The 27,334-nt window shown below is 41.4% G+C and overlaps 1 protein-coding gene across 1 annotated transcript in view; it reads left to right on the forward strand.

Annotated features, from left to right (window-relative positions):
• MSH4 (mutS homolog 4) overlaps positions 1-27,334 on the forward strand; it is a 66,888-nt gene that overhangs the window by 11,728 nt on the left and 27,826 nt on the right. Inside the window, exons 4-10 of the mRNA XM_038745479.1 lie at positions 4,243-4,353; positions 7,782-7,897; positions 10,776-10,949; positions 13,212-13,384; positions 14,034-14,101; positions 24,953-25,027; positions 26,013-26,077. Coding sequence (XP_038601407.1) covers positions 4,243-4,353; positions 7,782-7,897; positions 10,776-10,949; positions 13,212-13,384; positions 14,034-14,101; positions 24,953-25,027; positions 26,013-26,077 — 782 coding nt within the window. The remainder of the gene's footprint in view (positions 1-4,242; positions 4,354-7,781; positions 7,898-10,775; positions 10,950-13,211; positions 13,385-14,033; positions 14,102-24,952; positions 25,028-26,012; positions 26,078-27,334) is intronic.

Genomic DNA, 27,334 nt, shown 5'->3' on the forward strand with positions numbered 1-27,334 from the left:
ACACAGCAGGCAAGTGGAAGAACCAGGATTAGAAAGCATTTCTCCTGTTTCCCAGCTCTTTGTCCACTAGGCCATGCTACTTCTCATGGCAAGAGAAATGCTGTCATGATTTCACTGGTTGTGATTAGTCTGAATTGATAACAGAATTATTTTATCTAGTTTTATTTAAAGTGAATTAAAATATATAGCACTGAAAAAACCTGAGTGGTTTTTTTTTTTATTTTAGAACCTAAAAGTTACCTTCCACTCTCAGAATCTTGCTGGTTACAAAGGATAAGTACTCTAGAAATTAATGACCCAACCAAAGCACTGATAGTTTAAAAATCCTGAAGGCTGCTCTTCTATAAATGCTAATTGCATATAATTTTGTATATGATTTACTTAATATCACTTCCCTCAACCCTTGTCTCTGCTCTCATATCGCCCCAATTCTTTCTCCCAGTTGCCCAAAAGAATGACTTTGGCGGTTAGCTTGTCAGCTTCTTGAGGGCAGTTGGAATATCTTTTACCTCTTTTTCAATCTCTCAAATACCTTTTAGCATTTGACAGCATTGAACAGTAAGCACTCAATAAATACGATTGATTGATTAATATGTTATTCTGCACACAGTAGGTGATTAATAAATGCTGTTGGTTGATTGGCTTAACTAGTAAGCAAGGCATATTCTGTTATGGCTACAGATCTATTTGACAATTTCAGATTTACGCGTTTACTTCATTCTCAAGATAGATGTCAATTTTGTTGTCTCTGGTAGGCCCAGGTTTCACAAATACAACTAAGGTTGGACATCATCACTGTCATCAAAGGTATTTATTGAGCACTTGCTGTGTGCAGATCTGTGTACTAAGCACTTGGGAGAGTACAGTACAGCAGTACAGCAGAGTTGGTAGACACATTCCCTGCCCACAGTGAACGTACTGAGCATTATTAGAGGGCATTATTGACAATCCACTGTGTCAGTCTCGCAGCCGACGTATCAGCCTTGACTGGATTTCCAGTTTCGGTCTCTGCCCTTGCATCATTGGCGTCGGTGGACGCTGTACTCTGCCATCTTCCCATTGCGTCTCCCAGTGTCCCCACTCCCACCTACTCTGGACCTGCGGGGCTGAGAGAAGCAGTCAAGCCGTGGCGGCATGCAGCCTCTGTAGATTTGAGAACTCTGAGAACTGGATTCTCGTTGACCTGGGTGGCAACACTCCTACAAGTCCCTGTTACCACCAGGGACTTGTCTGAAATTTGTCTTTTATGTTGTTTTGTATGATATTATCTCACCTTTCCTATTATGTCTGTCAACAAAGCATCGTGGGCCTAGTGGGAAGTGGCCTGATGGATAAAGGATGGGCCTGAAAGCCAGAGGACACAGGTTCTAAGTCTGGCTCTGCCACTTGTCTGCTGTGTGACCTAGGACAAGTGACTTAATTTTTTTGCCCTCAGTTTCCTCAACTACAAAGTGGGGATTCACTACCCATTTTCTCTCCTCCTATGGGACTCACGTGAATGGGAATTGTATCTGGCATGTTTAACTTCTAGCTACCCCAGCGCTTAGAACAGTGCATGACATATGGTAAACACTTAATAAAGACAATTAAAAAATAAACCCCTCCAAAAGCAGAGCCTCCTCCACCAATTTATTGTTAGATTATGACCATTTATACAACCAGGGACAATGTCAAATTTTCAACTGTGTATTTTTTCTTAGTGCTTAAAGTCAATGCTGTAGTTCATTGCCCTATTCACAGTAAGTGCTTAATAATTATTACTATGGCTTAGGTTACAGAATCCAGTGGTAGCACTCAACTCTGTGTTTTAAGTGTTTGATTCTGCACTCAACTTTAAATTGATTTTCATTCATTCATTCAATCGTATTTATTGAGCACTTACTGTGTGCAGAGCACTGAAATAAGCACTTGGGAAGTACAAGTTGGCAACATATAGAGACGCTCCCTACCCAACAACGGGCTCACAGTCTAGAAGGGGGAGACAGACAACAAAATAAAACATGTAGACAGGTGTCAAAGTCATCAGAACAAATAGAATTAAAGCTATATGCACATCATTAACAAAATACATATCATAGTAAATATGTACAAGTAAAATAAATAGAGTAATAAATCTGTACAAATATATACAAGTGCTGTGGGGAGGGGAAGGAGGTAGGGTGGGGTGGATGGGGAGGAGGAGAGGAAAAAGGGGGCCCAGTCTGGGAAGGCCTCCTGGAGGAGGTGAGCTCTCAGTAGGGCTTTGAAGGGAGGAAGAGAACTAGCATGGGGGATGTGCGGAGGGAGGGCATTCCGGGCCAGGGGGAGGACGTGGGCCGGGGGTCGATGGCGGGACAGGCAAGAACGAGGTACAGTGAGGAGGTTAGCGGCAGAGGAACGGAGGGTGCGAGCTGGGCTGGAGAAAGAAAGAAGGGAGGTGAGGTAGGAGGGGTCGAGGTGATGGACAGCCTGGAAGCCGAGAGTGAGGAGTTTTTGCTTGATTCGTAGGTTGACAGGCAGCCACTGGAGATTTTTGAGGAGGGGAGTAACATGCCCAGAGTGTTTCTATACAAAGATAATCCTGGAAGCAGAGTGAAGTATAGACTGAAGCGGAGAGAGACAGGAGGATGGGAGATCAGAGAGGAAGCCGATGCAGTAATCCAGTCGGGATAGGATGAGAGACTGAACCAGCAAGGTAGCGGTTTGGATGGAGAGGAAAGGGTGGATCTTGGCGATGTTGCGAAGGTGAGGCCGGCAGGTTTTGGTGACGGATTGGACGTGTGGGGTGAATGAGAGAGCAGAGTCGGGAATGGCACCAAGGTTGCGGGCTTGTGAGACGGGAAGGATGGTAGTGCCATCTACAGTGACGGGAAAGTCAGGGAAAGGGCAGGGTTTGGGAGGGAAGATAAGGAATTCAGTCTTGGACATATTGAGTTTCAGATGGTGGGCAGACATCCAGATGGAGATGTCCTGAAGGCAGGAGGAGACACGAGCCTGGAGGGAGGGACAGAGAGCAGGGGCAGAGATACGTAGATTTGGGTGTCATCAGCATAGAGACAGTTGAAGCCGTGGGAGCGAATGAGTTCACCGAGGGAGTGAGCGTAGATAGCGAACAGAAGGGGACCAAGAACTGACCCTTGAGGAACCCCTACAGTAAGGGGATCGGAGGGGGAGGAGGAGCCCACAAAGGAGACTGAGAATGAACTGCCGGAGAGATAAGAGGAGAACCAGGAGAGGACAGAGTCTGTGAAGCCAAGGTTGGATAGCGTGTTGAAGAGAAGAGGGTGATCCACAGTGTCGAAGGCAGCTGAGAGGTCGAGGAGGATTAGGATAGAGTAGGAGCCGTTGGATTTGGCAAGAAGGAGGTCATTGGTGACCTTTGAGAGGGCAATTTCGGTGGAATGTAGGGGACGGAAGCCAGATTGAAGGGGGTCGAGGAGAGAGTTGGCGTTGGGGAATTCGAGGCAGCGGGTGTAGATCCAAATTGATCTTAGACTCCTTCAAACCATTTCTTCCTAAATGTATAATTTGATTGAGTGGCCATTAATAGAGCAAAGTAGGACCTATTTTTGTAAACCTTTAAGAGAATATGCTTCTGCAGCCTGTTCTTCTGTAACTCTAGGATTATAGTCTAGGGTTATACTCCCTGACTTGCTCCCTTTGCTCTTCCCCCCTCCCAGCCCCACAGCACTTATGTACATATCTGTAGTTTTATTTGTTTGTATTGATGTCTGTCTCCCGCCCCTCTAGACTGTAAGCCCGCTGTGGGCAGTGAACATAACTGTTTATTGTTGTATTGTGCTTTCCCAAGCACTTAATACGGTGCTCTGCAGGCAGTAAGCACTCAATAAATACGATTGAATGAATAAATACTTTGTAAGATCTTTTGCCTTACAGAAAACTCGCATAATAGTACTCACACTATGCCTGACTCCACTTGCCTCCAAACCACCAATTCTTCTAACATCCTATTTGCATTTTATCCTGATAGCTACGCCTTATTGGAAGACTTTCCAAATTCATCAGTAACATTCTCTCTGAAATGTAGAGCAAAAATATGCATCAGAAGAGAACTGACTATTAAAAATGCATTTTTAATTGTCGTGTATGGGTAAAAATATTTCTTACGAACTTCAAAATATCGAAAGGATTTTCATTTTTCTTATTTAGCAAAAATGTGTCTAAGATAATGAAACATTTTCTCCATTTGATTCTCTGCTTTAGACAAAATATTTAGTGAGCTGTACTTTTGAACTTTTTCAGGTTGTCACTAAACTCAAAATTTTAGCACCTTTGGAAATAATAATGTCAAATACTGCTTGTGATATGGGAAATGCAACCAAGTTGTTCAGTGTAATTACAAAGAACTTTAAGGTAATTGATTTATATGCATCGTAAAACTTTTAATCCTTTCCTATTTGATTATTTTGATGTTTTCTTTTGATAGAAATTATTTTAAAACTTGAATTTTGTGTTTTTAGTTTAAATCCAAAGATGCTTATGGTCTGAATCCAATAAATGTGTCGACTGTTGTGATTATAGACACATAAGCCCCTTTGCCTGTATGCCCAAAATATGTTACTAAATCCCCCAGGGGTGTTTATTCTAACCACATTTCTTCCACTCACACACTCTAAGTTCTGGTATTTCATGTCTGTTTCTCTGCAAACTACCAGGGATTCATTTTTTAAAAAAATAGTGTTAAACCTATTAACACTCATGTTAAATAGTGTAAACATTGAACTGAAATAACCTTAACCTTGTGGGCAGGGAATGTATCTGACAACACTGTAATAGTGTACTCTCCCAAACACTTAGTACAGTGCTCTGGAAACAGTAAGTACGTAATGAATATGATTGATTAACAGTTAATTTTTCTACCTTTTCTTTGCCAAAATAGACTTAATTTGATATACCTCATTCTGACCCTGGATTTAAGTTAATTTAGTGCATTTGTATAATGAATTATTACTATCTCTTCTGTTATCAGGAGAATTCATATGCATTTTGCAGTGTAATTTTAATTATTTTTAAATATCCTAATCTCTTTTCTGGGGCATTTCATTCTCATTTTGTATAGAGTCCAAGTCTTGACTTGAATAACTGACACTGTTATACATTTTTGTTGATATATTATTTTTTTGTGGGCATTATCAAGCTCCTCTCTTCGTTATAATCATCATGTCAAATACAGGATTTAGATGTTGAATTTTGATTTAACATTAAAGTTAGAAACTATAAAATAAGCAAGGTGGCTTTAATAGTGCTAATTATGCCAACAGATAGCCATCAGGTTCATTAGTGAACATTCATTTAGCTCTCTGTGTCATTTATAAATGCAAGAAAATAATAATATTTCTGAAGAAATACATACATTTTTTCACATGGGATTTTGAAAAAAATGAGTTTTTAATAAAAAAAATTGAAATCATTTAAAAAAGGTTTTTCTAAACTTTTAAAACTAAAATCCAAATTTAGCCCAAATTTAAAAATAAAAAATCCTGGTTAGAGTCCCAATGTCCTATGTTTGACAGACCATCCACTAAATCATCCCCCTCATTGAAAACAACAGTTTACTCATTGTTTCCCTCTATATTAGTTTCATCTCATCACTCTGAATTTCAGAGTTCTTTACAGGTCACATCTATAGTCAATAAATATGATTGATTGATTGATCGATCTAGCACTTACCTACCTCATCTTACTCTTGGTGACAGATTGAATACATGGGGTTGAAAGATAGAGATAAATGGAGGATAACATCAAGATTACAGGCTTGTGACACACAGGGAGGGTTTGGTGTCTTCAGTGATGGGAAAGTCGGGGGAGGACAGGGTTTGGGTGGGAATGTGAGGAGTTCTGTTTTGTAAATGGGAAAGTTGGAGAGGACAGGGTTTTGGTGGGGAATATGGGGAGCCCTGTTTTGGGCATATTAAGTTTGAGGTGTCAGTGGGATGTCCTAGTAGAAGTGTCCTGAAGGCAGGGGGAAATATGAAACTGCAGAAAAGGAGAGTGATCAGGACTGGAGATGTAGATTGGGGAATCATCATAATCATCATCATCAATGGTATTTATTGAGTGCTTACCATGTGCAGAGCACTGTACTAAGAGCTTGGTAGAGTACAATATAACAGAGTTGGCAAAGGGGTCGGCAGCAAGTTGACAGGATGGGTGCACAGTGAATCAGCTAGTACTACAGGAGTGAAGTGCGCGGGCTGGACTGTAGTAGGAAATGAGGTGAGGTAGGAGGGGGCAAGGTGATTGAGTGCTTTAAAACCAGTGGTAAGGAGCTTCTGCTTGATGTGGAAGTGGATGGACAGCTATTGGAGGTCCTTGAGGAGTGGGGAGACATGGAGAAGCAGGTTTTTCGAAAAATGATCCATGCAACAGAGTGAAGTATGGACTGGAGGGGGGAGAGATAGGAGGCAGGGAAATCAGCAAGGAGACAGTTGTAGTAGTCGAGGCAATATAGGATAAGTGTTTGCATCAGTGTGGTAGCAGTGTGGATGGAGAGGAAAGGGCAGATTTTATCGATGCCATGAAGATAGAATTGACAGGATTTGGTGACAGATTGAACATGTAGGTTGAATGAGAGAGATGAGTCCAGGATAATGCCAAAGTTATGGGTTTGTGAGATAGGGAGTAATAAAAAATAATAATAACAATTATTATTATTATTAACGCGGTATTTGTTAAGCACTTATGTGTCAGGCACTGTACTAAGCACTGAGTCAAGGGAAGGTTCAGCCAATCAACCAGTGCTATTTATTGAGTGCTTCCTGTGTGCAGAACACTGTACCAAACACTTGGGAGAGTACAATGCAGTAGAATTAGCAAACACATTCCCTGCTAAAGTCTGCCCTTCCCTCTCCATCCAGACAGCTACCACATTAAACCAAGCATTTATCCCATCCCGCCTTAATTATGGTATCAGCCTCCTTGCTGACCTCCTCCTTGCCCCTGTCCACTTCTGTCCATACTTAACTCTGCTGCCCGGATCATTTTCCCACAAATCCATTCAGTCCATGTTTCCCCACTGCTCAAGAACCTCCAGTGGGTGCCCACCCACCTCCTCAACAAACAGAAACTCCTTACTCTCAGCTTTAACACACTTAATCACCTTGCTCCCTCCTAATTTACCTCCCTGATTTCCTACTACAATCTAGTCCACACAGTTTGCTCTCTGTCAGCCTACTCACCATACCTCAATCTCATCCACCTTGCTGCTGACACCTTCCCCACATTCTGCCTCTGGTCTGGAATACCCTCCCTCTTCATATCCAACAAACAGTCATTCTCCCCACTTTCAAATCCTTATTAAAAATCCTTCTCCAAAAGCCTTTTACGACAAAGCTCTCATTTCCTCTTTTCCCACTCCCTTCTGCATTGCCCTGGCACTCAGATTTTCACCTTTTCTTCACCCCACCCTCAGCCCCACAGCACTTATGTACAATTTCCATAATTTATTTATTTATATTAATGTCTGTATCCCCCTCTAGACTATAAGCTCTCTGTGGGCAGGAGACATATGTCTACCAACTCTGTTATATTGTTCTCTCCCAAGTGTTTAGGACAGTGCTCTGCACATAATAAGTGCTCAATAAATATGATTGAATGAATGAATGAATTGAAAATATTTAACTTTTAATAGTTAACTGAATACAGCAGTTTTGGGGTAAATGTCATCTTGATTTTATTATCATATGAATACACACCCAATCGAAAAAAATCCATGAAATTCTCAGGGCATTCGTGTTGGAAACCGTTGTGTAAATGTCAGTGGGATCAATTCTGTGTTTCAGAATGTGACTTTTACTACTGTCCAAAGGAAATACTTTAATGAAACAAAAGGACTAGAATACATCGAACAACTCTGTACTGCAGAGTTCAGCACGGTCCTAATGGAAGTTCAGTCCAAGTAAGTACATTTTAAGGAAAAATTGTAATTTATGTAAAAGTTTATGTGAAAGTGTAGTTTATGTAAAAGCGGGTTTTTTTGAGGAACAACGAAAAAGAAACCTAACGTAGGGAATTCATCCCATAGAGGTAGCAGCACATACACAGAATGCTACTCAAATAAGTAAAATCCTTACTTCCTTCGTTTTACTTCCTTTGTTTTACTCAGATCTGAATAGAACTCAGAGCTCCTCTTGGGCTTGACTGAACAAGGATGAGGTTGTGCAGGCCAGGAGGAAAATTTCCAGCTTGTGCAGGGGCTCCAGGCTGACCTGTTAATTTTTATCTCAATATTTCAAATATATCTGTTAAAGTAATGATTATTGGAAAATGAATCAAAAACATTTAAAATAATATTAATGTTATAGGGTACAAGATAATGGAAGCACAGGATATAGAAGCAGCGTGGCTCAGTAGAAGGAGCACAGGCTTTGGAGTCAGAGGTCATGAGTTCAAATCCCGGCTCCGCCAACTGTCAGCTATGTGACTTTGGGCAAGTCACTTAACTCCTCTGTGCCTCAGTTACCTCATCTGTAAAATGGGGAGTAAAACTGTGAGCCCCCTGTGGGACAACTTGATCACCTTGTAACCTCCCCAGTGCTTAGAACAGTGCTTTGCACACAGTAAGCGCTTAACAAATGCCATCATTATTATTATTATATAGGCTTATATTTTAATATTAGAAGGTTTATGATGATGATGGTGGCATTTGTTAAGGGCTTAGTATGTGCAAAGCACTGTTCTAAGCATTGAGGGGAGATACAAGGCGATCAGGTTGTCCCACGTGGGGCTCACAATCCCCATTTTACAGATGAGGTAACTGAGGCCCAGAGAAGTGAAGTGACTTGCCCAAAGTCACACAGCTGACAAGTGGCGTAGCCGGGATTAGAACCCATGACCTCTGACTCCCAAGCCCGGGCTCTTTCCACTGAGCCATGCTGCTTCTCGTTCAACAGAACGGCCGCCAGCCATGGCTCGACCAGCTCCACGGAACCAGGAAAGATGGGCGAATGTCTACACCAGTCCCCAAAGTCTCCGGGCACACAGTCCTGTTTATATTAGATAGAATTAAGAATTTCCCAAAACTTGGAACTTTTGAATAGATTTCTGAAGTGGGTTGTGGACTGTAAAATAACTAGAAGGTGGACCAAATGCTCTCTCAAGGCCCCCTTTTTCCTTTATTTTTGTTAAGAAGATGTGAACGCTGAAAATCTAAGTAATTACCACTTATTCTCATTATTATTATTATTATTATTATCAATTACCATTTATTATCAGCACCAAATGTTTGGCTGGACCATGAAACTACTCCCCAAAACAGTTTAGAAAGAAATACATATTTTTTATTTTATGACTTGCTGTGCTACAGTAAAAGGTCATGTATAAAATCACCAAAGTTACATTCTCAGAAAACATCGAGTCTTACTACTCTTCTTAATTATTGAGTCCGGATGTTGGTTCTCAAGATCTCAGATGAAAGAAATGCATTTTGGAAAATAATTTTTGGACATGCAACACAATAGTAAAAGGAAAATAGAGGTTAGGAGCACATTAACACTGTCTCTTTCAGTTTTCTTCAGTCACTTCTCTCCCTAGCTGTCTTCCCTTCCCTTTCTTACCCTTGTCCGCTCCTTTGTCAGCACTCAGATTTTCACCTTTTCTTCACCTCACCCTCAGCCCCTCAGCACTTATGTGCAATATCCATAATTTAATTATTTATATTAATGTCTGTATCCCCCTCTAGACTATAAGCTCTCTGTGGGCAGGAGACCCATGTCTACCAACTCTGTTATATTGTTCTCTGGTGCTCTTCAACTTCCTAGTAGAAACCAGGTTTGCTACTGTAAATCCATTAATTTAGACCTGCTGTCAACCATTAGTGTCTTGTAGTTTTTGAATGCTCTGAATAGAGTAGGTACTCCATAGGTACCAATATAGGGCCAGCTTCAGACGGAGAATGGTTGAGGCCGCTACTTCAGGGCACGGTCAGCGTGGCTGTGCTTAAAAATTTGAGCCAAGTCAAGCTGAGGCTGTGTGAACAGGAACTTGGGAAGGGAATGCCAGGACTCCCAAGCGCTTAGTACAGTGCTCTGCACACAGTAAGTGCTCAATAAATACGATTAATGATGACTCTGGAGCGAGGGGCTTTAGTAGGAGGGATGGGCAGCAGCATGGCCTAGTGGATAGAGCATGAACCTGGAAGTCAGAGGGACCTGGATTCTAATCCTGGCTTGGCCACTCGTCTACTCTGTGACCTTGGGCAAGTCACCAGACTTCTCTGTGCCTCAGTTACCTTACCTGTGGGGAAGGGTCTCGGTTAAAAGGGAAAGCAGTGTTGCCTAATGGGTAGAGCACAGGCCTCGGAGTCAGAAGGACCTGGGTTCTAATCCTGGCTCCATCACTTGTCTGCTGTGTGACCTCGGGCAAGTCACTTCACTTCTCTGGGCTGCAGTTACCTCATCTGTTAAGTGGGAATTAAGACTGTGAGCCCCGTTGGGGACGCGGACTGTGTCAGGCCTGATTACCGGATTTCTACCCCAGCACTTAGTACAGGACCTGGCACATCATCATCATCATCAATCGTATTTATTGAGCGCTTACTATGTGCAGAGCGCTGTACTAAGCGCTTGGGAAGTACAAATTGGCAACATATAGAGACAGTCCCTACCCAACAGTGGGCTCACAGTCTAAAAGGCTCACATCTTAAGTGCTGAACAAATACTATTAAAAAAACCTGGTCATATGTGTGAGTTTGATAAGAGGATGAAGTAGTCTTCCTTTCATTACGGTAGGATTCTTCTCTAGACATGTATTGATAGTGTGTATTGGTTATTTTGCAGATACTATTGCCTAGCAGCTGTTGCAGCTTTGTTAAAATATGTTGAATTTATTCAAAATTCAGTTTACGCTCCAAAGTCGCTAAAGGTTTGTTTTCAGGGCAGTGAGAAGACCGCCATGATAGACTCATCGTCTGCCCAAAACCTTGAATTAGTAGTTAACAATCAGGACTGCAGGTAAGATTTTCTTACAGATTCTTCGATCTTTAATCGCTTAGTACAGTGCTCTGCACATACTAAGCGCTCAATAAATACGATTGATTGATTGATTGATTGATTAATCAGCTCTCTCTTGCCTAGCTAACCTCACTTCTGTTCCTCTACAACCCAGCCTGCACTATTCGCTCTTCTAACACCGACCTACTTATTGTCCCTCAGTCTTGTCCCTTGTTTCAGCAACTTCTTGCTCATATCTGTAATTTTATTTATTTATATTGAGGTCTGTTTATTTGTATTGATGTCTGTCTCCCCCCCCACCCCCAGCCTCCCCCCAACCCCAGACTGTGAGCTCATCGTGGGCAGGGATTGTCGCTCTTGATTGCTGTATTGTACTTTCCCAAGCACTTAGTACAGGGCTCTGCACACAGTAAGCGCTTAATAAATCTGAATGAATGAATTAATGAATGCATCCTCTCTCCGACGTGGAACTCCCTCCCCCTTCATATCCGACAGACCACGACTCTCCCCATCTTCAAAGCCCTACTAAAATCGTATCACCTTCAAGAAGCTTTCCCTAACTAGTCTCTCATCTCCCCGCCTTCTGTGTCTTCACCTCTGAGTCACTTATGCACCGGGTTCTAATCCTGGCTCCTTCACTTGTCCGCTGTGTGACCTTGGGGGAGTCACTTCACTTCTCCGGGCTGCAGTTACCTCATCTGTTAAACGGGGATTAAGGCTGTTTGGTACATGGACTGTGTCCAGCCTGATTACCGTATCTCTACCCCAGCACTTAGTACAGTGCCTGGCACATTTTTAGGTGCCTTAAGCACTATATCCTCTAAGTACTTTGATAACTCACTCTACCCCCAACCCCACAGCACTTATGTGCAATAAACTCCTTTAGGGCAGGGATCATGTCCACCAACTTGATTGCATTGTACTGTCCCAAGGGCTTAGTATCATCATCATCAATCGTATTTATTGAGCGCTTACTATGTGCAGAGCACTGTACTAAGCGCTTGGGAAGTACAAATTGGCAACATATAGAGACAGTCCCTACCCAACAGTGGGCTCACAGTCTAAAAGAAACTGGAGAATGTGGGCAACGATCCCGCTACCTTAGTATGGTACGCTGCACACTGTAAGTGCTCAATAAATACCATTGTTTTCCTATTTTATATATTACCAAACGCAGCATTTATTTATTTTTAGCAGAATGTACCTAGTTAGGAAGAAGGAGCTGGTACATTGGTGGTTAGGCCGGAGTTAATGGGAAAGGAACCTTCTGTTATTTTTCTCTCCTGCTTCAAGACTCGCTGGACTTTCCAGGGTTTTCACTTCCACCTAGAGCTGAGGAAGAAATGGAGCAAAAGGAACAGGAACAGGAATAATGTTCAGCACACAGTAGAATTATTCAGTAAATGCTATTCATTGGCAGAGTTGATAGATTTAGGATAAAGAACCTGGTGAAGGAATTGAAAAAGTAATGATGGTTTGCTCAGTGCCATGGCACTCTCTTTCTCTCTCTCTCTCTCTCCCCCTCATCCTTGCCAGTTGCATTCCTTGCTAAGGTAAGAAGTGTAACAAATAAGTAGGGGACAGGGCAACATTAGGGTGCCATTAAACCCCAGAAAATGGCTAATTTTCCATAGCAAATAGCAATTATGGGTAGATTTCTTAGTCAGTTTCTGCCTATGATTAAAATCTTGGTATGGCAAGAGTCAAAATTATTTGTGTGAATTTGCCTTTTAAAGTCTATTAAAGCAGGCACGCAACGATCCAGTTGGCTAGTAGCTCCTAGCAGTAGGGATGTTTACTGGGTCTTCAGTTTTTTATGTCCAGTATGTCACTTCTCCTGCTCTTGTTTTTTTTTTTTAATTTTAGAAATATATCACTAGAGAATATAATCTGTGTTAGATAATTCTCAAATTTGGCACCCTTTAGTAAAAATAAACTTTATGGACTGCTATGATTCACGTTGAATTATAATTTTTTCAAATGCTGAGATTGGAATACCAAAGATGCTTGAATTAAAAATTCATATTACTGGGACTTAGTGTTTTCTTTCTATGAAAAGGAATTTAAAGCTGTGACTTAACCAGTGAAATATATTGGAACTGAAAAAGTATATATTTGAAAATGGAATTCTAGTAGGAAAAAAGCCATCACTGAAGGGCAAGGATCTAATGTATTTTACAGGAAAAGTTAAATTGAATTTTTATCAGTTCTACTTTTATTGTATTAAATGTAGTTATAGAATTCTAACTTGTATTTTCAAAGGAACAGTCACACTCTCTTTGGGGTGCTAAATTATACAAAAACCCCTGGAGGAAGTCGAAGACTCCGTTCTAATATTCTAGAGCCGCTGGTTGATGTTGAAACAATTAATATGAGATTAGATTGTGTTCAGGAACTTCTGCAGGATGAGGAACTCTTTTTTGGTCTTCAGTCAGGTAGTGATTGATTTTATTCTAAATTTTAAAAAAATGATATACTAAATAATTATTTTCAACATAAATTAAACTTTTATGTCTTATGACAGATTAGAAGCTTTTGGAGAAAATTGAGACATTTTAATAATTTTGTTGGTGTTAGTTTTTGAATATATGTTTCTTCCCACCGTAGTAGAATATCATTTTTTTGTGTATGTATTGAAAAATTGTACTTTGCTTACCTATTGAACAAGATAAATGTACTCCATTATCTAAGGAGAGTAGATATAATACATATTTTATAATCCAATTACTATAACTTTAAAGTTTTTGAATGAGCACAAGTGGTTTGTTTCAGTGGGGATTATTCTGTAGGAATATGACCAATTTTCACTAAATTATAAATATCCTTGATGAGGATGATTTCTAAATATATTCTATTTTAGCTGACTTGAGTGGGTGGGGACTAATACAGATATAATTACTCGGTGGAATTTTGAGTTTGAAAAATTTTTGGCTCTTATAATGAAAAACATTTATCAAGGGAAGCAGACTTAGAGTAAAAGATATTTCCTATGTTCCTCTTTAAGAAAATAATTACTTGTTTTAAACCTTAAAACATGAGGGAAATTTACAATTTTCACATGCATGTCTTTATTTTGTATTTCAGTGATCTCAAGATTTCTGGATACAGAACAACTTCTTTCAGTTTTAGTACAAATTCCAAAGCAAGACACAGTATGTTTGTCTGTCTATCTATCTATCTATCTATCTATCTATCTATCTATCTATCTATCTCTATCTATTTAATAGATTATGTTCTAAAGTAATAATGATTGAGTTTCTAAATATATTTGCAAAAATAGTCAAATCTCAAAAGCAATTTGTTCTAGACTGTGCGCCCATTTTGTTGGGCAGGGACCGTCTATCTGTTGCCGAGTTGTACTCTCCAAGCGCTTAGTATGGTGCTCTGCACACAGTAAGCGCTCAATAAATACGATTGAATGAATGAATGAATAAATATGATTGAATGATTGAGTGAAGTAACTTACCCATTAGTTTGAAATCGAGTTGCTCCTTCGGTTCATTCATTTCATTCAATCGTATTTATTGAGCACTTACTGTGTGCAGAGCACTGTACTAAGCGCTTGGGAAGTACAAGTTGGAAACATATAGAGACGGTCCCTACCCAACAGCAGGCTCACAGTCTAGAAGGGGGAGACAGGCAAGAAAACAAAACATATTAACAAAATAAAATAAACAGAATAAATATGTACAAGTAAAATAAATAGAGTAATAGCTATGTACAAACATATATATATATATATATATAGTATGTTTGGTTTTGTTCTCTGTCTCCCCCTTTTAGACTGTGAGCCCACTGTTGGGTAGGGACTGTCTCTATATGTTGCCAATTTGTACTTCCCAAGTGCTTAGTACGGTGCTCTGCACATAGTAAGCGCTCAATAAATACAATTGATGATGATGATGATGATATATATATATATATATATATATATATATACATATATATATATATATATATATACAGGTACTGTGGGGAGGTGAAGGAGGTAAGGCGGGGGGATGGAGATTAGAGCCTTTGAAAATGTAACTTTAGTTTTTACCCTTGACACTGACCCCATGTTGAACTGCTGTGGTTCGGAGCCCCTAGGGACCAGAGCCCTCTAAGTCCAGTCCGTTGAAGATTAATCAGGGCGAATTGAGCACATGTTCAATGAGGAGTGTCCCAGGGGATCTGAGGACCACAGAGCGGTTAACCTCTGCGGGACTCTTTCTGAGAACGGAGGAGTTAACGGAGCAAAAGCTCCAACCCAAAGTGTCTTCTCCTCTCTCCCTCCCTGCCTGCCCTGGACCGGTCTGCACCCTTCCTTGATGGGTAACCCTGGAGAGCTGCCACTGCGTGGGGTGGGTGAGGAGGAGGAAAGGGGGATTGGTTGGCTTGGGCTGGTGATGGCTCCGGTCCTCCTTCTGGCATCTGGCAGCTCTTTTGCGTCCTGCTCCTAAAGCTTTGGGCCGATCGACCCAAAAGATGGCCCTGCCTGGGCAGTGTTGGCTAGGGAGTGAGGGATTTGGGCCCTGATTAGCCTGGTGCCAATGATGCTGTCATATGTTCCACAGAACTGTTACTTTGCACATTTGCAAAAGTAGGAGGCAAGACAGGTATTGAATCCCCAGTTTACAGCTGAGGAAACTAAAGCACAAGTAAAGATAAGTGCCCTGCCCAAGGTCTCACAGCAGACAACTGGCAGAACCAGGATTAGAACCCAGTACTTTGGACTCCCAGAGCCGGCATAAAAGATGAAGTTATGTTGCCAACTTGTACTTCCCAAGCGCTTAGAACAGTGCTCTGCACACAGTAAGCGCTCAATAAATGCGATTGATGATGATGAAGAGATTCTTAACTATATTACAGCCTTTTTATTACCTAATGCTAAATTTCATTTTTGTCTGCCGTAATTCTGGGTTAACTTCTAAGTTGCACAAACGTTTTGTTTTAAGTTTCTAGTATCTATGTTTTTGCCCATGGCCCGTGATCTTTTTGAATTACTGTGCGTGAAAAAAGGAGCATAAAGTTAATATTAATTCTCTTTTGTTGCGTGTGTATGATGTGCTAGATTTCTTTCTTAAAAGTATATTTATTTTCTAGACTGTATTATTATTGATGGCATTTATTAAGCGCTTACTATGTGCAAAGCACTGTTCTAAGCGCTGGGGAGGTTACAAAGTGATCAGGTTGTCCCACGTGGGGCTCACAGTCTTTATCCCCATTTTACAGATGAGGTAACTGAGGCACAGGGAAGTGAAGTGACTTGCCCAAAGTCACACAGCTGACAATTGGCGGAGCCGGGATTAGAACCCATGACCTCCGCCTCCAAAGCCCATGCTCTTTCCACTGAGCCGTGCTGCTTCTCACGTATTTGTCAAAGTTTTCATGCTGTTATATAGTCTTTCGCAGGTTAACCAAATGAGTTCTGTAGAGGCTTGTAGGTATTATACGATAGTTTTTCTTGGGTTTATAGCAATACATAAGAATATCAAGCTATTTCTTTGTGGCTTGGAGACAACATTCTTGGATTTGAAATTTGCATATAAGATGAAAAATCTTTGACTACTCAGTGGCCAATTTCTGAGGCTTAGTTTTTCTGTGTCCTTAAAACATTTTTATTTAATTACCCTGGTGCTTAGAATAGTGCTTTGTGCCATACAGACACCCAATAAATCATAATAGTAATACCAATAATGACTCCAGTTGTATGTTACGTGGTAGATTCATTGGGTTTACGAAGTGTTGAACAAAACTATATGTAGTAAGTTTGTAGATAGTGTAAATTAGTTTCTAACACAGTAAGAGGTTTTTGAATTGCATGAAACAATATGTCAGTGGCAGGATTTAGTAATTTCTTAGATACTGAAAATTGATACTGGGAGCTGGACCAGTGCAGATTTTAAAAATCAAAGATCTCCACTGAAATCTGAGGACATACAGTAGATTGGTCATTTTATATTTCTAGATGTACTGCCAGTACGTTCTTTACTGCCAGTATGTTATTTACTGATTCTTTTTAGACTTTTCACAGTTTTTCCTACGTTTGACAGTGTTCTTGAAATAAAGGTGAAAGAGGTTTCATAATTTGTAAGAGGCTCTTTTTCTCATTTTGCTCAGTGGTGAATACAAGTGCACAGAACTATCCCTTTTTGGTTGCTGGTTAGTTTTTCCAACAGAAGAAAAAGTGTATCTTTATTTTATCGAAACATGATAAAAAACTTTGTAGTTTGTGGTAGTTCGGTTAAGGACAAAGGTATTCAAGGCATCTGTAGTCTTTTGGAAGGCTTCCGTAAAGTCTTTGCCGAAATATCACCAGTTGAGGTTATCTAACCATTCAAAAGGTTTTTAAGACTTTATAGAGGATCAGCATTTTTATGCATTTAGTAACATTTAGAACTTTGGGCATGGCTTATGGATGATTCATGATCTTCTGTATTCCTTATGTTGATTCTCAATTGCTATCCACCAGCTGCAGGTTTGCTTTAATAAGCCTCCTCACTCATTATATAGGCGACTATCTCAACTACATCCCATCATGCTTCCTTTATTTTGCCTTTTAAATTCTATGAGCATCTAAAACGTGTGTTGGACCTAAATTATTTTTGAAAGTTTCCAATCTGGAACTGTTTTCCCTGAAAATAATTCTATAATTCGCATTCCTTTGAATATTCCTCTGGAATATTTCTGAATATATTTTAATATCAACCATTTGATCAAAAATGGAACTAAACTTTTAATTGGCAAAAACTAGCCTACCTACCATTAATCATAGTGTTCTCATTTCTGTTTTAAAACATCAAAAGTACATGCTTCTTGCCCATAGAGATTTGACATTGGAGAAGTTCATTCAGTCAGTCATGTTTATTGAGCACTTACTGTGAGCAGAACATTGTATTTAGCACTTGGAAAGTACAATACAGCAATAAAGAGAGACAATCCCTACCCACAACGGGCTTACATTCTGGGGGCGGGGGGAGACAGACATCAAAATGAATAGACAGGCATCGGTATAAATAAATAGCTATATATATATATAGGCAGGGGAGAGGCAGGAGGTTGGAAGGTCAGAAAGGAGGCTGATGAAGTAATCCAGTCGGGATAGAATGAGTGATTTTACTAACGTGGTAGCAGTTTGGATGGAGAAGAAAGGGCAGATCTTGGCGATGTTGCGAAGGTGAGACTGACAGGATTTGGTGACAGATTGAATATGTGGGGTGAATTAGGGTGTGGAGTCAAGGATGACACCAAGTTTACAGGCTTGTGAGACGGGAAGGATGGTTATGCCATCTACAGTGACGGGAAAGTTCGGGAGAGGACAGGGTTTGGGAGGAAGGATAAGGAGCTCGGTCTTGGACATGTTGAGTTTGAGGTGGCCGGAGGACATCCAAGTACAGATGTCCTGAAGGCAGGAGGAGATTCGAGCCTGGAGGGAGGGAGAGAGATCAGGGGAGGAGATGTAGATTTGGGTGTCGTCTGTATAGAGATGATAGTTGAAGCTGTGGGAGCGACTGAGTTCTCCAAGGGAGTGAGTGTAGATGGGGAATAGAAGGGGACCAAGAACTGACCCTTGAGGGACCCTTATAGTTAGGGGATGGGAGGGGGAGAAGGAACCCGTGAAGGAGACTGAGAATGAATGGCCAGAAAGATAAGAGGAGAACCAGGAGAGGATGGAGTCAGTGAAGCCAAGGTTGGATAAAGTATTGAGGAGAAGTCCATCTATATATCTATGTAATAATAATTCGTAATTATTATTTTGGTATTTGTTAAGTGCTTACTATGTGCCAGGAACTGTACTTAACGCTGGGATTGTTACAAGCAAATTGGGTGGGACACAGTCTCTGTCCCGCATAGGGTTTACAGTCTTAATCCCTGTTTTACCGATATGGTAACTGAGGCAAGGAGAAGTGAAGTGACTTGCCCAAGGTTACACAGCAGACAAGTGGTAGAGCCAGGATTAGAACACGTGACTGTTTGACTCTCAAGCCCATGCTCTATCGACTAGACCGTGCTGCTTCTGTATCTCTATCTCTACTTGGATGTCTTCCTGTCACCTCAAATTTAAAATGTCCAAAATAAAGATCTTTATCTTCCCACCCAAACCCTGTCCTCTCCCGGACTTTCCCATCACTGCAGACAGCACCACCATCTTTCCTGTCTCCCAAGCCTGTAACCTTGGCATTATCTGTGACTTTCCTCTCTCATTCAACCCACAAATCCTGTCGGTCTCACCTTCACAACATCGCTATAATCCGCTTTTTCCTCTCCATCCAAACTGCTACCACGTTAATGCAGTCACTCATCCTTTCTCGCCTAGATTACTGCATCAGCCTCCTTGCTGACCTCCCAACCTCCTGCCTCTCCCCGCTCCACTCCAGAATTCACTTGCTGCCTGGATCATCTTTCTACAGAAACATTCAGGACGTGTCACTCTTCTCATTCATTTATTCATTCAATCGTATTTATTGAGCACTTTCTGTGTGCACAGCACTGTACTACTGAGAGCTCACCTACTGGCCCTACTGAGAGCTCACCTCCTCCAGGAGGCCTTCCCAGACTGAGCCCCTTCCTTCCTCTCCCCCTCGTGCCCCTCTCCATCCCCCCATCTTACCTCCTTCCCTTCCCCACAGCACCTGTATATATGTATATATGTTTGTACATATTTGTTACTCTATTTATTTATTTATTTACTTTACTTGTACATATCTATTCTATTCATTTTATTTTGTTAGTATGTTTGGTTTTGTTCCCTGCCTCCCCCTCTTAGACTGTGAGCCCACTGTTGGGTAGGGACCGTCTCTATATGTTGCCAACTTGTACTTCCCAAGCGCTTAGTACAGTGCTCTGCACACAGTAAGTGCTCAATAAATACGATTGATGATGATGATGGTGTACTAATCGCTTGGGAAGTACAAGTCGGTAACATATAGAGACGGTCCCTACCCAACAACGGGCTCACGGTCTAGAAGGGGGAGACAGACAACAAAACAAAACGTGTAGACAGGTGTCAAAGTCGTCAGAACAAATGGAATTAAAACTATATGCACATTATTAACAAAATAAATAGAATAATGAATATGTAAAAGTAAAATAAATAGAGTAATAAATCTGTACAAATGTATATACAGGTGCTGTGGGGAGGGGAAGGAAGTGGGGCTGGGGGGATGGGGAGAAGGGGAGGGAAAAGGGGGCTCAGTGTGGGAAGAACTCCTGGAGGAGATGAGCTCTCAGTAGGGCCTTGAAGGGAGGAAGAGAGCTGGCTTGGCGGATGTGTGGAGGGAGGGCATTCCAGGTCAGGGGAAGGATGTGGGATGGGGGTCGACGGCGGGACAGGCGAGAATCTCCAGTGATTGCCTGTCCACCTCTGTATCAAAAAAAAAATTCCTCACCATTGGCTTTAAAGCACTTCATCACCTTGCCCCCTCCTACCTCACCTGACTTCTCTCCTCCTTACAACCCAGACCGCGCACTTCGCTCCTTTGGTGCTAACTTTCTCACTGTGCCTCCATCTCGCCTGTCTTGCTGCCGACCCTCAGCCCACATCCTACCCCTGGCCTGGAGCGCTCTCCCTCCTCAAATCCGCCGGGCAATTACTCTCCCCCCTTCAAAGCCTTACTGAAGGCACATCTCCTCCAAGAGGTCTTCCCAGACTAAGCCCCACTTTTCCTCCTCTCCCACTCCCTTCTGCGTCACCCTTTATTCATCCTCCCTCCCTGCCCCACAGCACTTATGTATTATATTCTAGACCGTGAGCCCACTGTTGGGTAGGGATCGTCTCTATATGTTGCCAACTTGTACTTCCCAAGCGCTTAGTACAGTGCTCTGCACACAGTAAGCGCTCAATAAATACGATTGATTGATTGATTGATAAACACCAAAACACGTCCTTCTATTTATTTACTTATATTAATGCCTGTCCCCCACTCTAGGCCATAAATTCATTGAGGGCAGGGAATATATGAATGAATGAATGAATGAATGCATGAATATCTGTAATTTTATTTATTTATATTGATGTCTGCTTATTCGTGTTGATGTCTGTCTCCCCCAGCTAGCCTGTGAACTCGTAGTGGGTAGGGATTGTTACTCACTGTTTCTGTATTGTGCTTTCCCAAGCAGCATTTAGTACTGTGCTCTGCACATAGTAAGCACTTAATAAATATGATTGAATGAATGAATGAATATCAATCATCTATCAATCTGTTTAAGTGTATAAATACTTACATGTGTACTTCCCAAGCGCGCAGTACAGTGCTCTGCACACAGTAAGCGCTCAATAAATACGATTGAATGAATGAATATGTAATTACTTAAATATATAAATATGTATACGCCTGTTTTGAGAAGAAGCGTGGCTTAGTGGAGAGAGTACGGCCTTGAGTGTCAGAGGTCGTGGGTTCTAATCCTGGCTCCACCATTTGTCAGCTGTGTGATTTCGGGCAAGGCACTTCACTTCTCGGGTCTCAGTTCCCCCATCTGTAAAATGGGGATTAAGACTGTGAGCCCCAGGAGGGACAACCTGATTACCTTGTATCTACACTGGCGCTTAGAACAGTGCTTGGCATATAGTAAGAGCTTAACAAATACCATCATTATTGTTATTATATACATTTTTTTGCCCATAAGAATTTTCTGATTCTTTATTTCTGATGTTTTTTTGTTTCCTTCTTTCTGATGCTAATTTCAGCGTGCCACAAAATTAGTTGAATTTGCTTGACTCCTCCCATCGGCAGATCTATGGTGCTGTTTTCCCTGAATCTTCTAGAACTCTGTCCGTTGCCATTGTCATCTTTTCTGGCATCTGTAGGCATTGCATCCCTACATGCCGCACGGGTTCTGGCATGTCCGATTTAGATCACCAGAGCCAGAAATGTTGATCGCAGACACGCGTGTAGTCCTAAAGAGGCCTTGCTCTTTGGATCCTTCTTTGTAACCCTATAAACCTCACAAACAGAGCTCTGCAGGTGCAGTGATAGTGATTGTAACCCATTTACAGTTAGACTGTGAGCCCACTGTTGGGTAGGGACTGTATATGTTGCCAATTTGTTCTTCCCAAGTGCTTAGTACAGTGCTCTGCACATAGTAAGCGCTCAATAAATACGATTGATGATGATTTATGGCCAGAAGAGACTGTAATATAGTGCTGATACTGTTCTATTAGTGTAACTCATCAGGAGGTTGCCAACAAAACTGTTGTTGTCTCTGCTGCCCAAATTAAGCAGTTTTTAGGATTTCTGCTGGGCAGGAACAGGAGCAGCGTGGCTCAGTGGAAAGAGCCCGGGCTTTGAAGTCAGGGGTCATGGGTTCAAATCCCAGCTCTGCCAACTGTCAGCTGTGTCATCATCATCATCATCATCATCAATCGTATTTATTGAGCGCTTACTATGTGCAGAGCACTGTACTAAGCGCTTGGGAAGTACAAATTGGCAACATATAGAGACAGTCCCTACCCAACAGTGGGCTCACAGTCTAAAAGGGGGAGACAGAGAACAAAACCAAACATACTAACAAAATAAAATAAATAGAAGAATGAATAAAGCTGTGTGACTTTGGGCAGGTCACTTCACTTCTCTGGGCCTCATCTGTAAAATGGGGATTAAAACTGTGAGCCTCCCATGGGACAACCTGATCACCTTGTGACCTCCCCAGTGCTTAGAACAGTGCTTTGCACATAGTAAGCGCTTAACAAATGCAATCATTATTATTATTATTATTCAAGAATAATGCACCCCAGACACCGTGAAACCAATAATGAAAATTCAGCCAAATGAATGCCCAGGCAAACTGGGCATCTCCTCTCCTACCTGCTCCAAATCCAGCCTCTGAGCGGAGAGTGGAGAGCATGAGCTAGAATTTTAAAAGAAGAAGTAGTACGTTAAGTTTATGGTAAATTAGTTGGTGGGGGAGCAATGATCAGAAATTTAAATTTGATACAAGGAACAGCAGGCTCTGTTAGATAAACCCTTCCTCCCTTCAAGGCCCTACTGAGAGCTCACCTCCTCCAGGAGGCCTTCCCAGACTGAGCCCCTTCCTTCCTCTCCCCCTCGTCCCCCTCTCCATCCCCCCCATCTTACCTCCTTCCCTTCCCCACAGCACCTGTATATATGTATATATGTTTGTACATATTTATTACTCTATTTATGTATTTACTTATTTGTTTTACTTGTACATATCTATTCTATTTGTTTTATTTTGTTAGTACGTTTGGTTTTGTTCTCTGTCTCCCCCTTTTAGACTGTGAGCCCACTGTTGGGTAGGGACTGTCTCTATATGTTGCCAACTTGGACTTCCCAAGCGCTTAGTACAGTGCTCTGCACACAGTAAGCGCTCAATAAATACGATTGATGATGATGATGATAAATAAATAGCCTCTGTGTTCAAGGAGCTTAGACGTTAAAATGAGCAGTGGGAGAAAAGTGGAAACAAGGATTTTTGTGTGGTGGTGGTATCTAAAGTTCAATAGGAACTTTACCTCATCTGTAAAATGGGGATGAAGACTGTGAGCCCCCCCATGGGACAACCTGATCACCGTGTAACCTCCCCAACACTTAGAACAGTGCTTTGCACATAGTAAGCGCTTAATAAATGTCATTATTATTATTATTATTAGGAAGAATTAGCCTTCTAGAGGGGAAAGGACACTTCCTCTTGTGAGAGACTGCTAGGAAGGAGAGTGGGGAGAAAGGAACCATCAAGTGGGTCGTGGAAGAACCTTTTTTTATTGATATTTGCTAAGTGCTTACTGTGTGTCAGGCACTATACTGTGCTCTGGGGAAGATACAAGCTAATCAGATTGGATTGTGTGTGAATTTAAATGTGTTTTTGCCTCAGGTGGAGCCAAACTAGTCACTGGGTGCGGGTGAACGAGTTGCAGTGTGCTTAGATGGAGTCTCAGCATCAAGATTCTCAGAGGACTAATGCACTGAGTGCAGGGGTACACAACATCACCTCATGTCTGCATTGGAAAGAGCAGGAGAGCTGAGTTCTAGTCCTGGCTCTGCCACTTGCCTCCTCTGTAATTGGAGGGAAATCACTTCACTGCCATGTGCCTCAGTTTCCTCATCTGTAGAAATGGGGTAAAATATCTGCTCTCCCTCCCTCTTAGACTGGGAGTCCCTTGAGAATAGGTACCGTGTGTGAAGCAGCGTGGCTCAGTGGAAAGAGCCCGGGCTTTGGAGTCAGAGGTCATGGGTTCAAATCCCGACTGTGCCACTTCATCATCAATCATATTTATTGAGCGCTTACTATGTGCAGAGCACTGTACTAAACGCTTGGGAAGTACGAATTGGCAACATATAGAGACAGTCCCTACCCAACAGTGGGCTCACAGTCTAAAAGGGGGAGGCAGAGAACAAAACCAAATAGACTAACAAAATAAAATAAATAGAATAGCTGTGTACAAGTAAAATAAATAAATAAATAAATAAATAAATAGAGTAATAAAGGGAAGGAGGTAAGATGGGGGGGATAGAGAGGGGGACGAGGGGGAGAGGAAGGAAGGGGCTCAGTCTGGGAAGGCCTCCTGGAGGAGGTGAGCTCTCAGCAGGGCCTTGTCAGCTGTGTGACTTCGGGCAAGTCACTTAACTTCTCTGTGCCTCAGTTACCTCATCTGGAAAATGGGGTGAAGACTGTGAGCCCCACGTGGGGCAACCTGATCACCTTGTAATCTCCCCAGCACTTAGAACAGTGCTTTGCACATAGTAAGCTCTTAATAAATGCCATTATTATTATTATTATTATTGTGTCTACTCTAGCACTTAAGCATGGTGCTTGGCATAGAATAAGAGCTTATTAAATGTTCTTCTTCTGATTATTATTATTATTCCCCTTTGATTATTTCTCCGTTTCAGATAGATTTGTAAGAATGGAAGTGATCCTAAGTAGAATTTATTTCTTTTTAAATATTCCCCTTTGATTATTTCTCCATTTCAGATAGATTTGTAAGAATGGAAGTGATCCTAAATAGAATGTATTTCTTTTTAAATATGGTAGTAGGTACTAAATTTGCATTTCGTCAACAGATTAAAGTGGCTGAATCAAAGATAACTAATTTAATTTACCTAAAGCATACCCTGGAGCTTGTGGATCCTCTGAAGGTAATTCTCCTTCATAAAAGCGCAAGAGAAAATGTATTATAAATCACTCATTTCTGTGAATCTGCTAATGCTTCACATTGTGTAAGACCCACTTGTTTGAGTAAAGTGTGGTCTAAGAGTAGCACGCGGCTTATTTGTTCACTGGAGTTAAAATCTATGGTTTGATCCAAATTCTGGATGAGGGCTATTCCCTCTTCCACCCAAAAAACAGCCTTTCTGGAATTAAGATAGAAGAGGTGAGTGAAGCTAACAAGAGGATTGAGGTGACACGTTTAGTTATTGGTATAGAAATATGACCGTGTTTTGAATTTTAACATATCAAAGAGCCCTGAAAAGATTTTAGTGAAGAGAACAAGATGATTTGCTTAAAGGATGCTTCAGCTTTTGATATTCTTTAAATTTGCTGAAAAGCAGCCCTGTGTACTCCCCAAGAAGTTATGCAATTGCACATTCTTTCATGCAAAAAAGTCAACAGACAAGTAAACAAGCTAATGTCATGGATTTATTCACAGAGTAGATTTAACCCATGCTGCTCACCGTCTTCATCTACAGTTAGCATTTTGGTAATTGAGGTTGACCCGGAGGCATTGTTGGATCTTCAGATGCCTCCTGAATCTCATCCTCTGGTTCACCTTCCGGGTTAAGAATTGTTCTATGGTCCATTTTTTACTTAATGTATGCTAATGTGTCATATTATTATTATTTTGAAAATTGCACAATCGAAAGCACTTTTCAGTTTACAGTTCTTAAAAATATACAGAATATATGATTAACTGGAACCGTGACTGGGGTCCAAGTTTTTATTGTTATAATGCAATTAAGCGACATTTTTATTTGTTTTAGGATAACACAAATGGTGATAATGTGGAGCTGTTAATGAGTTGCTAATACAAAGAGGGAAATTATGTATTAGGCATGTTACTGTAGGTTAGAGCAAGTCACAGTTATCATCAATGGTTTTGTTCTCTCTTTTAATGTTCAATAGGCTGCTTTGAAGAATTGTAACACCCCTCTGTTAAAGGCCTACTTTAGTTCTCTGGAAGATAATAGGTACTGTTTTCTGCCATCAGTTGTTCAAGCACACTTATGTCTGGGATAGCTGTCAGATTTTAAGATAATAGAGTACACTTTTAATTATTCAAGCTAATAAAGGAACTATTTTAAATTTTAGAGTGATATATGTTTCTCTGGCCCCCTGGTTCCCTGCACTTCTCCTCCATTCTCAGGTTGGTTAATCCTGTAATGCAGCTGAGGCTGTTCCTGCATCTCTAGCAATGATGAGTGACAGTAGATGTGGAACAGTTTGGCCAGCAGCAAAAGATATGGGAATGGGGTAAATAAACTCCTGGAAGTGGGAAGAAAAACGGGAAAGTAAGTGGGCAATGCATTAGGAACTTACTGTAAATATTGAGCTTAATTGCCTTAAAGGGTATAGGCCCAGGTGCCCAGATGGGAGAGGGAGTAGGGCTTAATCAGGGAAGGCTGCGCAGAGGAGATGTGATTTTAATAAATCTTCGAAGATGGGGAGAGTGGCAATCTGTCATATAGGGTTGGGGGAGAGAGTTCCAGGACAGAGGGAAGATGTGGACAAGGGATTGGTGTCGAGATAGATGAGATCAAGGGGAGAGAAGGGTGTGTGGACTTGATTTTAGTAAGAAATCAGTGAGGGAAGGTAGGAGGGGGGTGAGCTGATTGAGTTCTTTATAGCTGAGGGTAAGGAGTTGGATGCAGAGGTGGATGGGCAATTGCTGGAGATTCTTGAGGAGTGAGGAGTTGTGGACTGAATTTTTTTAGAAAAAAATATTCACGCAGTGGGTAGAGGCAGGAGGCAGGGAGGTTAGCAAGCAGATTGATGCAATAATCAAGGCGGGACATGATGCCTACTGAAATTCAGTCAGTCGTATTTATTGAGTGCTTACTGTGTCCAATTCAGTTCGCTTGTATCCATCCCAGCGCTTAGTACAGTGCCTGGCATGTAGTGCTTAACAAATGCTATTATTATTATTATTATTATTATTTGTGCAGAACACTGTACTAAGCACTTGGGAGAGTACAACAATAAACAGGCATGTTCCCTTGCCCATAATGAGCTTACAGTCTAAAGTGGGGGAAGATGGACATTAATATAAATAAATAAATTATAGTTATGTACATAAGTGCTGTGGGGTTGGGAAGAAGGATGAATAAAAGGCAATGCAGAAGGGAGTGGGAGAAGAGGAAAGGGGGGCTTAGTCAGGGAAGGCCTCTTGGAGGAGATATGCCCTCAGTAAGGCTTAGAAATGGGGGAGAGTAATTGTCTGTCAGATC

The sequence above is a fragment of the Tachyglossus aculeatus genome, chromosome 4, assembly GCF_015852505.1.
Source record: "Tachyglossus aculeatus isolate mTacAcu1 chromosome 4, mTacAcu1.pri, whole genome shotgun sequence".
Classification (NCBI taxonomy): domain Eukaryota; kingdom Metazoa; phylum Chordata; class Mammalia; order Monotremata; family Tachyglossidae; genus Tachyglossus; species Tachyglossus aculeatus.